This window comes from Chamaea fasciata, unplaced genomic scaffold (genome assembly GCF_029207755.1).
Source record: "Chamaea fasciata isolate MVZ Bird 193981 ecotype frontalis unplaced genomic scaffold, bChaFas1.0.hap1 SCAF_4, whole genome shotgun sequence".
NCBI lineage: Eukaryota > Metazoa > Chordata > Aves > Passeriformes > Sylviidae > Chamaea > Chamaea fasciata.
The window spans coordinates 83,118,063-83,134,194 of NW_027094089.1; the positions used below are offsets into that span (position 1 = coordinate 83,118,063).

Genomic DNA, 16,132 nt, shown 5'->3' on the forward strand with positions numbered 1-16,132 from the left:
GGAAGGGTTCTAATGGTGGATGAATGGAAAAGAAGATGTTTGCCTTTGCAGACAAACTGTAGGTTTGCTGACGAATGAAACTGGATATTGAAAGATGAAAGGAGCAACGGGGAAAACCCATAAATTCCGTAAGAATTAAAAATTAAAAGGGGGGTTATACATTATAGGGGAATTTTAGGTATCAGGCACTCCGGGAAGTCTGTAACTCTTAAATACCTCAGCCAGTGGGGAAAGAGAGAGGGAAATGGGGCTGGGAAATCAGGATAAATAGGAGGCTGCGTCCTCCAGAATTTGAGAGACCCCAGGGGAAACGCCCCAAGGCCTCTCCCTTTATTCCAATAAAGTCAAAGGACTCCCCTGTCTCCTTTTGGGGCATGAACCTCTGGCGTTTGTGGATTAATTTTCCTAACACTTCCAACTCAGAATATTCTGTGATTCTGTGACTCTGGGGTGAATTCAGCTCCTAAACTGATAATCCCTGCAGGGAAGGGGAACAGCTCCACCCGTGGAATCCCAAAGCCTCACAAGCCCAGTTCAGAGGCCACTCAAGAAGAGCGTCACAGTGAGGGCACCTGTGACAAACTTTTACGTCCCCTGACTTCAGGGCAGAGGGCGGCAAGGAAATAATCAGGAGTTGGCACTGGAAAAAGAACACTTTGATAGGGGATAAAAGGAAATAGGGACAGTGCCCCAAAACTGTGCACAGCACCCAGGAGATCTCTGCGGGGGTAACACACTGCAGACCCAGAACTGAGGAAAACATGACAATCTATAGCGCAGGCCTGAGGTCGAGGGTCCGGCCATAAACTCCAGCTGGGAACAAAACCGTATTTGTGCCACACGACTGACCAATCACAAAAACGTAACCTTATATGGAACAACTTCATTAACATGCAAACTCCCATGAACCTCTCCTGCTCACCACAACTACGAAGGGGTTTCCCACAGCCTGAGGTTTGGCCAATTCCCACAGGAGAGGGGGATTAACGTTAAGGAACTTGCTGTAAATTTCATCCTCTCCATTTCTTAGGCAAAGAATCTACAGTGGCAAATGAGCGAAGTGTTAGAAACGAGTGTCCTTACGCGGCAAAGTAAATTAATATTCCTGCCCAGCAAACCAGGAGCACATGGATGTAAATGGCGTGGTTTCCATCTTGTATTGTCCTAAAATATTTGCCGCTATTGCTGCAACCAGTAGAGCTGAAACACTGCAAAAATGAGAAAGTTGATTCCTTTGACAATTCTTAGAGGTCCTGTCTGCCACTAGCCTTAATGTCTGTTGTTATTATGTGGTGTTTCCGTGTGGTGTACAAAATGTCTGGCTTGAAGCAAAATATTGCAGTATGTCAAATAAAACAAATTTAATACCAATCAGCTGCACTAATTGGAATGACAGTGACATTCTGCACTACACTTAAAGAGTGGAAATACCTTACAGACAAGATCCTGACATTTGACTGAGATTCCCTGTTCAGGCTAATGACATTGTCTAGAAATGCTGCACAGAATTCAAAATGTATTATCACAGTATTTACAAAATACCTTAAGCCTTTGACACAAGAAATTCTGCTTGTAGAAGGAAAAAGTAGTTCTCTCTTACTCAGTGAAGGATCTCCTTTTAATTTAATAATGTCGATGCAAAAGAGAACAAAGACAAACCACACTACTGACTTAAAATTACACATTTCCTCTGACCCTATACTGAAATTCAGAGTTCTTTTTTAAACACAGTTTTTAAAAAATGGAAATTCTTTGTGTCAACCAGTAGAGACAACTGGTAATCACCCACCAGCATGAGGAGTCCTGGCCAGTTTCCACACCCCTACCTCACCTCCTCAGCTCAGGGAGAAGGGCTTCACCCTGGGTATAAAATCAGTGTTTAATTTGCATTGTCCAGTCAGTCTGGTAAGACCGAATGTGTGGTGGAATGTTGATAGAGGAGATGTTTGTTTCACTAAAATAAAAATCCATCAACATGAGCAAGGAGGAATAAATTATATTATATACACAATTATAAAATATAATTATATTATAGATAATTATAAAATATAAGAAGTATATATATATAGAAAAATATTTATTTTTTTATTGCATAAGAAAGAATTAAGTTGATAATAACAATTAACTGGATTAAAAGCAGCTTTGGGATGGAGGTCACTTCCTTTTTCCCAGGGAGCATCCAACTCAGAGGATCAATTTATGGAGACTCCCAAGTAGAAAAAACAGAACTCATTCTGCATAAAACAGTGTTTTCAAAAGTCAGGATTTTGGGAATAAAATTCTGGAATTCTTAATCAGCTAGGGGCAGCATTTACAGAGTGCGATTCCACAGGAAGCTCTAGAACCGGCGCCTTGACTCTGACACAACAACCGCGACTGGGATGAAAAACTTCAACTTCCAACTTTGCCTTTCCGGAGGAATATTGTGCTGAGATTCCCCCAGGGCAACTCCCTTAGAACTGAGAACTAAAACCAGCACACCTAAAATGAGGATGTTTAAAATTCAGATCTCAATCTTCCTGCACTTTTCTTTTTTTTCCCCTTTTCCTAGCAATTAAATAGGATAAACGTTTCATTAAAAAATGTTTGAAAAAAGCACACTGCACGGAACTAGGGACATGAAAAACTTGCAGCGATAAAGAAGCTGGGAGCGCTTCTGCCATGTTAGTTCACCGATGATTAAGTTGGTTTAAATATTAGCTGTAGTTAGACCCGTGCAAAATAGACTTTGTTTTTCAGAAATTACATAGAACTTTTCAATTTCATAGAATTCTGCACTGCCTCAGCCATGGGCTCCATCCGCAGCACCGATTAAGTAGCTTTTTGCATCAAAAATGCAAATGCATACCCATTTTTGATGCAAAACACTCTTTGCTTGAACACTCTTACGTCTGCTGTGATGCTGGCCTGTTTGTGCTCAACAAATTTTTCTGTTCCTGGAACTTCACAGCACATTATGGGCTCAAAACAGACCCACTTGGGGATAAAGAAAACATCCTTAAAGTTATGCAAAACATGCATAACAAAATGCAAATGCTGTTTACAGTTTTCAGCATCTCGGCATAGCAACTCACTCTCCAAATTGCAGCCAGCTACCAGCTATCTGGAAAAGTTTTTAATCAGCCTCTCTGCTGGGTATTTGGGGTGTTGTCTTGCAGAGAGGCTGGGCCCAGCTTCAGGTGTGAACCAAAGCTGGTGGATTCAGGTGTGTTTTAGCTCTGCCAGCTGCAGAATGAGGTGCAGAGTGATATTTCTGCACTTCCCAGAAGGTTTCCTGGGAAGGACATCCAGCCAGGCAGGGAGGGGGCTGCCTCCTCTGAGGGCAAGAAAACCAAAAGTCAACAGGCTGGATTTTAATTTCACCGCTGTTAAAATGAATTGGGGCCAAAGTAATTCACCTTGCTAGGACAGGTGATGCCTCCTGAGAAACAGAAACCTCTTGCTTCTCTCACCCTTGCACCAGGGTTGGGTGAAATCCTTGCCACCGCTCCCTGACAGAGCAGCTCACGTCCCCTCACCCCTCCACACACATTTATTTACCCTGCACTAAGGAAAAATCCTCACGTTCAGGACTCAATATTCCCTTTCCTGGCAGGCTGCATCAATAAACCAATGACACTTCTGCCAGTCTTTCCCCTGGTCAATACTGCCTCCTCAAGAGACGTCTATAAAACTGTTTTCTCCCCACTGTAACCAACTCACACTCACAAAAAAAAACCCCTCACTTACATTGTAAAAGAGTGTCAGCTCATGGAGAAAGAAGCAGAGGAAGGTGCATGGATGAGAATCCAGCAGTGGGAGCCTTGTTCAGGTGGGGAGCTCGGCTAAAAGCCACTTTCCAAGGAGCAGAGGTAAGTGGAGGATGTTTTAAGAGCGCATCCTGGCCCACGGGGATTCCTTGGATGAGTCCTGCCTGCCATGAAAACTGGGAGGATCTCCTCTCTCTGCTTCAGTTTGCTGAATTTTGTGTCTCTAGAAAACTGCCCCACCCGTTCTGTTGGACATTCCTTGCTTTTTCCAGCTGGAAAATGCAGATGTTCACTGAGAAATTCAATGTCCTGCTCTGCAAAGGGCAGCCCTCTGAAATGGTGTGGAGAGACAGGAACCAACTGGAAGAACGCTGGACAAAACACAGAGTGGAAAGAAAATTGGCTTCATGGGTGAAAAAAGAAATAAATCTAAGGTTCAGCAGAAACCTTTTGGTTTGCATCAGCCATCAGATTGTACCTGATCTTTCACACCTGCTCCTCTCTAGACTCAGGCACCTGCAACTGATCCCCCATGAAAGAAATCTGATGAAAATCAAAATGAAAGAAAATGATGACTGTGTTGGTACGGGATTGTAACAAAAATTGCAGGCTCTGCCTTCATTAGGAGCAAACAGGATATTAATGTAGGAAAAGCAGCATACTTTGCATGGAAAAACATCCTCATGATCAAAGATCTGCTTTATATAATTTGCTTCCTTGATTATACAAGGAACTACATGCAAAAATATAGTTTTGCTTTACGGAAGAATTTACATTAAAGGCTTCCCCTGCTCATCTCCTTCAGTTCCCACCTACCCTGATCAATGCACCTCTCCTCACTGCAAGTGTTCATCAGTCTGGCTCAAACTGAAAGCCAGCCATGGGGAAATCAGTGAGCAACAGCGAAAACCTGAGCGGTGAATAGTCCTGGCAGTCTGCAATACCTAAAATTAAACCTGGCATCACTTTTCTATCAGATCTGTTAATAATATGCATAAATAGGCTTTATTGAAAGGCCAGCATTTCCTAACAGCCCAACCAGGCAAGGAAATCAGCTGGTGTTCAACAGATGCATTTTTTTATCACCCTCCAGGTTCTCTTTACTTTGCATTTGGTGTTTTCAATTTTGCCTCCCAGGAAGCTAAGCTTGACCCTCAGAGCCTCTGTGGCTCACAGATAAGTGGCTGCAAGTCCGAGTCTCTTGTTGGGCCACACAGGGGAACAGCTCAAGAGACCTTTTATCTACTGTGTCAGCCCTCTGCCAAATCCAGGAATCAGGAAAATTCAGATTTTACAGGGAAAAACACTGGTGAGCTCAAGGCAAACACAAATGAATGGCAAAAGACAACACTTCCCTGACAGAGTTCACTGAAACCCAGAAAAAAATGAAGTTTGTCCTCTGTAAATTGTTCCTTTGTGTAAAAGGGATTATAGCGCCTGTGATTTAGTGCTTCTCCAAATGGCTGCTGCTGTAAAAGCCAGATTACCAAAATGAAATGATTTAGGGAGAAAATACAAGGGCAGATGCGAAAAGCCCCCAGAAGCACCTGAAAATAATTTGTGCTGAATTATTTAGTACAGTTATGTTCTTGTCCCCTCTTGTAAGTTGTGCCTACTCTAGTTTATGACTATCACATTCTGGAGAAGCTCCAAGTGCGAAGAGCACTAAGCCCCTCACTTCAGCAGGTATGTAAGTCCTGCAATAGATACAGAACTATTTCAGGGGAAAAGCAGTTTCTTCTGATTCCAGATTTTTAAAAATTAGGTATCTAATTCCGCCTTATAGTAAAGAAACATCCTTTAAATTGACTTCAGCTTTATCTATTGTAAAGTTTTGCATTAGAGAAACTTGTTCTCTAACTTAGAATAAGTTCCCTGGTGATCTCTGAAGAGAACACTCCACTTTAGAGATGGGGACTTTGACCTGAACTTTGCAGGGAAACTTTGCGCTGAATTTTGTCAGTGCAGTGCTGAGGATGGCCACTCCTGGAATAAATTTGCCGAGATTCCATTTTCTTCATGTGGGAAAAGCCAATTCTTTATTTTCACAACTGATTTTATGCAGTTTTTACAGACCTCGTGGGCAACTTTAATTGGCTAATGGCTGTCTTCCCAATTAGTCTGTTGGTTGGTAAAAGGTGTTCTACTTGTCCATCAAATATCTCTATTCTAGGACTGTTTACATGTTTTCTTTACTGATAGTCATGGGACAAATCCCTTGTTATTGCAGGCACACTTGTTCTTCAACCCAGGAATAGGTCTTGGTTTTCATACCAAGATTGTTTTCACATGGGAACTTGCTAATTAGTCAGAAGAAGTGCCAGGCTAACTTCGGCAATTTTGCAGAGCAGGTGTGGGAATACACAAGACAGAGAGTAAGACGTAACCAGGTGTAAGAGACGGTCTGAAGATCCCTCATCTGCCTCACGACCATCGTCAAGGACAGAGACTGAAACCCCTAAAAGGGACTTTAAAATCTCGACACAGGAGTTCTGGCCTGGCTGAGGTGGGATGTTGGCCAAGTGCTTCTTGCAGGTGTGTTCGATGGAAAAACCCAGCACCCATATCGGAACATCAGAACCTGAGCAGAAACAATGGGCAAGTCACGGTGAAGTGACTGTGCCTGCTGACACTGCACCTGCTGACTTGGACTGGTTGACACTGTACCTGCTGACGACCGACTTGTTCTGGGTTCACTAAATGAACACACTGCAATGATTTCCCCCAGCTGTTTGGCCAACTGCCTGTCGCTTCGGAGAGGACTATAAAACCCTGGAGACCCCCGCTCACTTTTGAGATCTCCCCACTGGAGAAGACCGCGTCTATAGGCATCTTCAAAAGCCTTGAGGACTCGACCCTCCATGTTGGTAGCCATAATCCCCTTCCCCTCTTTTCTGTTTTTCTAACTATTCTCTTTTTCTCTCCCCACTATCGCATTTGTTGGCACTAAATAAAGGTGCATTTGTGATTGAGTAAACTGAGTTTGTCCCCCGCTGTGTCTTTTGCGCTCTGAGATCCCTAAAACGGACCATCACGAACCCCGCTTGTGTGAGCGGATCCTGACACCAGGCATGATTTTGTGAGGCCTTTCTTTAATAATTCTTTTTTACCTGCCACGACAGGCCACCAAACCTCAGCAGGCAAGAATGGTTACTATCAGAAAACTGCAGTTCAGACATTTGGAAGGCGGTTCTGGCTGAGTGAGTGAGAGAGTGAACCCCTGCCCTCCTCCGGGGCTGTGCAGCACCTGGTGTCACCCCGGTGGTCAAAATCCCCCTGCAGCTGCTGGGCAAGAGCTGAGCTGATCCTTGTGCTGGATCCATCTGCTCTGAGCCTGCTCCCTGCCCTCCCCAGCTCAGCCCTCTGCCTCTCTGTGCCACCAGTCGTGTTTTCTCTCGGAGGCATTTCTGCGCTCTCATCGCTGTGTGAAGCGCCAGCTTCCAGCAATCACTTTGCAACGCGGTTTTGTGTGTGTTCTGTTCTCCCTCATTATTTCTTCCTGTCCTTTCTGGCGTTGTGTGTGGCTCCAAATGCTGCTTTCCAACGTTTCCAAATGTGTAAATCACGAAGTTGCTTGGGATATTTTTGCCGGCATGATTGAGAGCTCAGACTGACAGCTGATTATCAGCATCCCGCTTCCCCATTTTGTTGATCCTTCACTATTCAGAAGTCAGATGCTTGTCTCCCACTCTCCTCAACTGGAGAGAGCTCTCCTCTACCAGCGTGTGCTTTAAATACCCAGTTGAGTAGGAATGCCATTATAAAGTAATAATTAAGTTATGCTGTTGTGAATGGCTGCAGATTACTCACTGTTGTTACGTGCCTGCCGTGCAAACGTAACGGGGATGATTCAAAAGACACTTCCATTGTGGCTGGGTAAATTCACAGGAGCTTGGAGATAACTCGGAAATGTTTTCTCCCAAACAGAATCCATGCCCAGTTTTGTGAAAACGAATTTATGAAATAATTTTTCAACACCTGATACCACAATTAAGCGTACTTTTAAGTTTCACGTGATGAGTTTTTAAAGGCGGGGAATCGGCTACTTCGAGGTAATTGTGAGATGAAAGCAATGTCATAAACCATCAGATATTCTATCAGCAGGCAGAGGGTGCTAAGGAAAGAGCAATGACAATTTTAATGAACCCGTACAACTGGTAGTGGCATCGTTTAAAAAGCCTCACAGTTATTAATGCTTCAGGAATCAAAACTTGTATTTCTGTGGGCACTTGCAGAAGGCTTGGGGGAATTATATCTATATCTATATATCTATATCTATATAGATAGATACAGATATATAGATATAGATACAGCTATATATAGATATCTATATATAGATATAGATATATATAGATTTATAGTGCCTTTGACCATCCTGGGCACATCTTTTCCGCATTTAAAAAGTTACTTAAGGGGAGTTGTATCAACGTGGCTTCTCGTGTTCATTAGGGTTATATACAATTAGAATTCTGAGTAAAATTCAGAGCTGTCTCTCTATACTGTTGTGCAGTTCAGTCTGTTCTGGTGACATCATTAACAGCTTCGAAGGGAAGAGTCTGGCAAGTTTCTGTTCTGATAAGACCATTTCGGGAATGAATGAAACAATTTGGGAAACGTCAGCAATAGCTGCCTGGCTATATGTTGGCTTAAAAATTATATACTGAAATCCAGCCTCTTAAAATAAATATGGACCCATGGGATTTGTTCATTGATTCCCTTTTTTTTTTTTTTTTTTTTTTTTTTTTTTTTTTTTTTTTGTAAAAGTTAAGTGGCATCCCCATGATTATGCTGGGTTTTTGTAATTATATGTGGTTTTGGATTATTTGGTTTTTAAAGCCCTCCTTCATTGGAAAAGGCACCCTGTTACCCAAATTCAAGTCAAATAGAATTGACACCTCAGATTAAAAAAAGACAGAAATCCATAAAATGACAGTAAGCTAAAATGGAATGTAATTTCAGCACGACAATTTTATACAGCAAACCCAGGCTTTGAGGTGATGGTGCTCAATAGGAAATAATCACGATAATCAAGTAAAACATTGGTGCATCTACCAGAATCGTGGTATGTATATCTTTATTACAGTTTTCAGAATACATGGATTAACAATGGCCAGGCTGTGATTTCATCAAATTCCTATTTTCAACATTACATACAAACACAGAGCTGTTTAAAAAATAGAAATGCATGAGTTTTGTCACCTTTTTTTTTTTTTAACCTTTTTTTTTTTTTTTTTTTTTTTGGCATCAGGAGTCCTAAGACTTCCAAAAGGGAAATCAAATGATGCATGATAGCAGAGTGGCTGAGCTGTAATAGGTTATTTGTTCACATTCTGTGGCATATGTATCACCTCAAACAGTGCTGAAAGCACCCCAAGAACAAATCCTTCTCCTTTCCCACTCTCCCAGGGACATCAGCGGGTGCTTGCAGGACTGCAGAATGCACAGGCTCACACAACTCCCTCCCTGGAGCACAAAAGCAGCACTACGAGACCTGGAGACACCTGAAGCTGAGGCATTTGGCTGCATCTGCTTTGATTTTGATTCCTTTTTTTTTCTTTTTTTTTTCCTTTTTTTTTAGTTACTTTTCTATTTACGTTTCGTGCGCATGCGTGGGCGCGTGCGGAGACGCGGCGGAGGAAGAGGTTTCTTACAATACTTATTTAAAAATGAGTTTAAACTTGCAAATACAGTATGGCACATCAGAGGCGGGCTGGACATTGCTCAGCACTCGTCCTGCCCGACCTTGCAGCAACTTGGAAGGCAAACAGCAAAGCAGAACTCAGCCAAAGCCTTTGCTGAATGGAAAAGAAGCGATTTACAGAACACAGGGAAGTTTGCTCCCACAGAACTATTACCAGCTTGAAATATTTACTAGCCAGATCATTCTCAGGGTAGGAAGGACTAAAGGCACCCATCAGAGCAGGGCTTGCCCGAGGGATGAGAAAGCTGAACGCCGCAAAGTTCCCTCAACAAAAGCTATAGGAGGATTTCCAGAGCCAAACCTAAAACTCAGCCAGATTCTCAGAGTTTGGTGCGTTGTGGGATGAATTTAAAGTAGGTTACTAATGAATTGTGGCTTGGATAGAAACCATGAAAATATTACGGGTTTTTTACAGCATTTGTCTGAGGTAGTACATATACCACACACAAAAATGCAAAAATATACAGATATCCACGATTATTTGCATATTACGGAAGGGAGCTATGGGAACGCTCTTGTTTCTCAATTCTCAAGGAGAACAGATCATTTTAGATCACGTTCCTCACATAGACCACAGTCAGCTAAAACCAGAACAAATGACAATAATTCCTGGGAATGCTTCCCCGGAGCTGTTTGCCAGTGCCTCCTGAGGCACTGATCCTGTTTTGGTTTTAGCCAAATAATTTGATTAACACGAACATCAGCGGTGTGCTGGGAAAGGATCCCCATTGAATCACAGACAAACATACGTGACAGACCGTGTTGCACTTGTTTCCTCAGTAAACTGAATAAAACTGGAGCCAAAGGAGCCCAGTGCCTCCCCATTTCTGATCTGCACAGCCAGCAGTCCAGCCACAGACACGTATATTTGTACATGATTGGAACTTTTCATTCCCATGACGCTTGGAGGTTGAGTTCGACTCGTCGCAAAGGTAAAATCATCTTCCTCTTAAATAAACTAAGAAATGTAAACAGTGTAACATCATTTAAAAAAAAAAAACAAAAACAAAACAAAACAAAAAAAAAACCCAAAACTCTCTCAGTACTTGTAACTGGTAAAATGCGAATGCAAACAGATGTGCTGGTATATTGTTAACGTCATGTCTCAGAGGACAGAGAGCGAAACATAATTAGCAAGAAATTTATGTATGAACCCTCCAGTGATTTTCTTTCTGGGATTACTTTGAATACAAATATAATTTAACTGATATATTTCATTTTTTTTTTTTTTTAAATTAGAAAATAAGGCAAGTGCATTTCTGAAAAAGGTGCTACTCTTCTACACTTCTAGATAAACATGTGACACCTCTGAAAATTAGATCAATAATAAAAACATTAAAAATATCTGCAATTTAATATAGACTGAAAAACTATCAAAAGACAAAGTGACCAGCATCAATTTCAGAAAATATTTTAGACTTCATAAATACGAGCACCCTATATTTACATAAATTATCTTCTAAACTACTTTTCCTTTGAAAGACACTTTTGTTCTAACAGATATGTCCATTAAATTATATAAATGTTTCAAATATGAAAAAAATAGTAGTAAAATAGAAGCATCAGATGATATTGTTATTTTGGATTTGCCTTTTTTTCCTAAGATTTGGTTCTTGAAAATCTGTAGCCAGCTTTCACAGAGCTTTCCAAAAAAAAAAAAAAAAAAATAACCCATGGAAATGAAAAACTTGTGCACTAATAATTACTGCTATCGTATAAAGATTCTGTGGAGAGCTTTTGAGTTTTCACATATAAAGATTACACCGAGACTTGTAAATCCCAGCAAAATGCTAATTTCAAAATCTGAATTCCAAGACACTATTGATTTATATAGACATTATGAACCTAATCCTTTAAACTGGCTTTGTACATTAAGCACGTTTTTATAACTGCAAATTTAATAGTTCCATTTAAAGAAGCAATGCTTCAATACAAGGCTGATGTTGACCTTGCACGAAACAGGATAGGATTCTTTTAAGCTCTTACTGATAAACAAGGAGACAAAATCCTGTTGCATGCTTTTTTTTTTCCTTTTTTAATTTTTTTAAAATTTTTTTGTGTTTTTTTTTTCTTTTTTTTTTTTGTTTGTTTTTTTGTTTTTGTTTTTGTTTTAAATTCCTGAAGTACCATACAACTCTTCAGTTAGTTACTAAGATCCCCAAAAAGTTTAGAGAGAGTATTTAGTTGACAGCAAGCATTTCACTAGGCTTCAGTGGTATTCCTATGTTTAGAGCTGTGGACAAATCCCCAGTATTCTTTGAAGACAAGTTTTGAAAAAAAAATAAAAAAATTAAACTGCAACACTAGATGCTGTATCCTTTCTTACAATAACGTAGCTTGTAATTGTGAGAATTCATCCCACACTAGTCTGATAGTTTAAAGAGGATGTCACCAGAGAAGCAAAAAGAATTGACTGTACAAAGATGCTTGGCTCAAGCAGTAGTGCAAAGATCCACTGCCCCAGGAGCAAAGTCCCTCCAGAGCAAGCGGTTTGTGCACAGAAACCACGTGACACCTCACCTTCCAAACAGGCTTTACAGACACTAAAAAAAACCCCCCCAAGCTCCCCATAACACCAGGCAATAAAAGCATCCACAATAATTTTCATCAATCGGTGATAAGCATTAATAATCTGAGAACAAGTGCCAGCTACTACAGAGCATCGTGATTCTTTTAAAAAAAAAAAAAATTATCATAGCTCAGCAACTTATGCAGTAGTTCCACTGGAATTCCACTTCCAATCCTCCATCCCATCCAGCGGAGCAATGGGCTTTCAGTGGGCAGGATGAGCAGCTGGCCTGACCCCCAGCCAGGCTGGACGCTCACCTGGGGACAAAGGGGACAGTGGCTCCCCAGGGAGTGGCAGCCGCTCACCTGAGGAGCTGCAGTGCAAGGGCCTGCCCACCAAGGGGAATTGGGAGGAGCTTCCCAAAAATCAGACTTGGGCCACTGCTGGGCAGTGCTCCAGGTAGGAAATGTGTTGGTAAAACTCTCAGCACTGAAATCTCCCAGTGGAGACCCCGCTGCATATTTCACCTGAGAAACAGAGGAAAAACTCAAGAGGCAGTTCTGAAAGTCTTCACCGTGTAGCTTGTCTCTGAAAACCCACACGCAGGTACTTGAGCATCATCAAAATAGGACAATCATACTTTCCCCCAAATATCTTTATAAAGAATATACAAGTGCACAATTAGAAAAAATCCCTCCTTAGATACAGTTAAAAACATTTTCTGCCCCTGATATCATTTTGGAAAAAAAATCCTATGCTCTGTTTTATTTTTTTTTTTTTTTCCTTTTTAGCAGTGATAAGTAACTACTCATCATCATATCACCAAAAATGTAGATAAGTGGTGTTTCCTACTGGCAGCTAAAACAGCTGAATCCACCAGGCTTTACAGTGAGATAAGGTTTCCAGCAACCTGACTGGGGCTATGTGTTGCTTTTTTATGGTTACAAAAAAGATTCTGATAATGTAGACCAGCTCATCTCCGAATTTATTAACATACAATTTTATTATTTTTCCTTTCATGTTCAAATCAGAACTGCAAATGGAATCCACAGCTGTACTATTTCAACAAGAACTGTATTTTCTTACCCATATAAAATATAACCTAGATATCCCCTTTCATGTGAGTTGCCAGCTTAAACAAAAATGGGTGGGAGAAAAAAAAAAGGAAAGAACATAAGAAAATAAGATATATGCCCTACTGTTTAACACTGTTTACAGATCTTGGTAGTCAGGGTAATAAGATACAGTATGTTGATTTTTTTAGCAACAGCTTTAAAATTATATATTTTTACACCATCTCGTTTAATCAATACCAGTATTCCTTCATGACCATTGCCAATTTGGATGACAAACTCTTCCCAAAGCACATCCATTTCATTGTGAATAGAACAATTCATTAATTCTTTGGCATCAGAAGAATCATACAGCTGCAATTGCTCCGTTGTGTCGAGAACGAGACCTTTCCAAAGTTACTCGTTTGTTATCTGGAACAAAAAGAGAGGAAAAAACAAATCACCACAAGATTTGAAACACGGATAATGCAATGTCAAGAGGTTTTCAAACAGCCCTGAAAATCATTCTGAATGATATGTAAATAAGTAAGTAGGAGACTGGATCAGAGAAGTTTCACACTGCAGCTGCCAGACTGAGTTCAAGAGTTCTGCAATCAGCAATAAATTACTTTCTTGATCAGAGAAGCTGGGTGATAAAAGCATTAGGAGAATCCTGAAACACAGTCCCCTTGGAAACAGCACATAAAATTCTGGGTAAAAATCTTTCAAATTTTATAAATAATTTATGCACAGAATCTCTGGAAAAATACACCTCAAGTTTCATGAGAATGCACTGACCAGTGCCATGGTGAAAACCTAGTAGATGCTCCAAGTCAAAAAGCCCAAACACCTCCCACTGTAATTTGGTACAGAGTTAAAAATAGAACAGTTAAATCAGCCACTTCCTAAGCATTTCCTGATGGTGCAACGAGAACAACTTTCAGTATAAAATATTACACAGTAATTATTGCAATGAATAATAAATACATCTCTATCACAGGGAAACAATCACCGAGAACCAGCCACGCTCCTAAATGCCTTTACAATAAAATTTTAAAGCCATGAATACACACACACACACACACACAAAAAGGGGCAGAAGATTAACCCCCACTTAGTGTTCTGCAGGTTTGCATCTTTTTTTTTGACGATGAGTTCCTGCCACGCAAATTTTTTTTGTGGTTTTATTTTTGTTTGTTTTGTTTTGGTGGCTGCTTCCTTTTGACTTTTTCCTTCACATGGTGTTCAGGTGCTGCATCGGCATCACTTCCACCCCTACACTGCTGCACCACCAGAATGTCCCAAAAAAAGGGCTGGGACTTTTACACAGGGCTGGAATATTGTAAATAAGTTGGTGCCTTTTGGGACTACCTAGAAACAGAGGCCAGACATGGCCAAGGGAATAAAAAGCAGTTGTATTTATTGAAGGGTTTTCAGGTACATTCAGGGCAGACAAAGCCCCCCAGGGGCTGCACCCAAAAATGGCCCACAGGTCACGGGTTGTCACACTTTGATCAGTTTGGTCCATTTGCAGATTGGGGATCAATATTCCAATTCCAGCTCCAGCTAATGAAGTCCTTCACCCCAAGTTTGCTGCCCCCAACTCACTTTTGTTTCCATCTCTGGGGCCTGAGGCAGCGAGGCGTCCTTGATCCCCAGGCCTGGAGAGGAATTGTCGTGTCTGCCCAAAACGGGGAGGCAGCAGCTCCCACTGCGTGTGGAGTTTAGAGCTGTACACTAAAGAACTGCAGGGTTGCAAATAGATGGAAAATAGAAAAGCCGAAATCCTAAGGCATCATTGCCACTTCCCAAGCAAAACACCTGCCAGGCACACTGCAGGCACTCAGGTTTCCTCAGCTTTTCCCGAAGATTCACCTCCCCCTGCCTGCCCAGCCCACCTGGCAGTGCCATGCTGAGGGTCTGTGAGCTGGATTTTGGCTGGATTTGAGTGCCAGGGGCACGGCTGGAGCAGGGAGAGAGCTGGGATCAGCAGTGGCTGTGAACACCTGCAGGGATGGTGCCCGGAGGCTGCAGGCAGGCTCTGCCCAGTGATGTCCAGCTGGCACAACACAGGACACGACTGTGACCCGCAGGAAACTCCTCCTGACCCTGCAGGGCTCTGGGCACTGCCCCAGGAGGTGCTGCAGCCTCCATCCTCAGGGATATTCCATCCCAGTCCTGGACAAACTCCAGGGAACCAACGGGTGGCCAAGGTGACCTCCAGAGTCCCCTCCAACCTCAGCCACCGCTCCCGACCCAGCAAAGCCAGAAATGGGCCAGGCAATTTAGATAAGACAAAGGAAGTCGTCTCTGTGATCTGTTTCTGGACAGGGAACAGAGGCTGCCCGTGGAGACTGCAAAATCAGCCTCTCTTCCCCCTGCTCAGTGGAAGTGTCCCCAATGCTATGGGGAATTAACGGCTCCTTTAGCAAGATTATTAGTTCTTTTTATAGTTCTGCCTTGCCTCCTTTTCCTAATGAATCCAGCCATGCATAAAGTATTCAAATTACCCTAAGTCAATCTGTTTTGCACGGGAATAAATCTCTCCTCTGGTTGCAGTGTCACTAAGAGCTGGCAATTAAAGCACAAAAGAAGGGAAGTCATCAACTCCAATGAGCTGCTGCCCCTCCAAGAGTAAAGAGTGGAGGGATACCTGCTCTCCCTGGCCTTCAAGAACCTCCAACGCTACTTTCAAGCCCATCAACTCTAAGACTTGGTGGGTTTGTGGGGGTTTTTTTGTGTTTTCTTATTTATTCTCTCCTTTCAGGTTTTATTCACATTGTGGTAGAGACAAACATTTTCTGTAAGTGACGGTTCAGCTGCTCCTGTAATTGCAAAGCTGGGCCGGGACTTTTTAGGAAAACACAAAACCACAAAGCAAAATCATAAAAATTATTAAAAAAACCCTAGAATTTCCTTCTTCAGGTAATAACAAAGCATTTTATTAACATATATGTTAAGTTAAAACAGAGGGTTTGATATTAGATATGAAACTGGATTGGGCTGGCCTTTCAGTTACTTGAGCAAGAATTTTGAAAAGTCATTAAATTTCCATCACTTTCCACATGCACATTCAGCGATCTCCAACACCTGTATTTACCTTTTCTGTGTAACAGACCAT

The 16,132-nt window shown here is 41.7% G+C and overlaps 1 protein-coding gene across 1 annotated transcript in view; it reads right to left on the minus strand.

Moving 5' to 3' along the window:
* Window positions 1-8,676: 8,676 nt before the first annotated feature.
* Window positions 8,677-16,132, minus strand: part of DIAPH2 (diaphanous related formin 2) — a 171,011-nt gene continuing 163,555 nt past the window's right edge. The window contains exon 28 of the mRNA XM_066182235.1: window positions 8,677-13,443. Coding sequence (XP_066038332.1) covers window positions 13,379-13,443 — 65 coding nt within the window. The 3' untranslated portion in view covers window positions 8,677-13,378. The remainder of the gene's footprint in view (window positions 13,444-16,132) is intronic.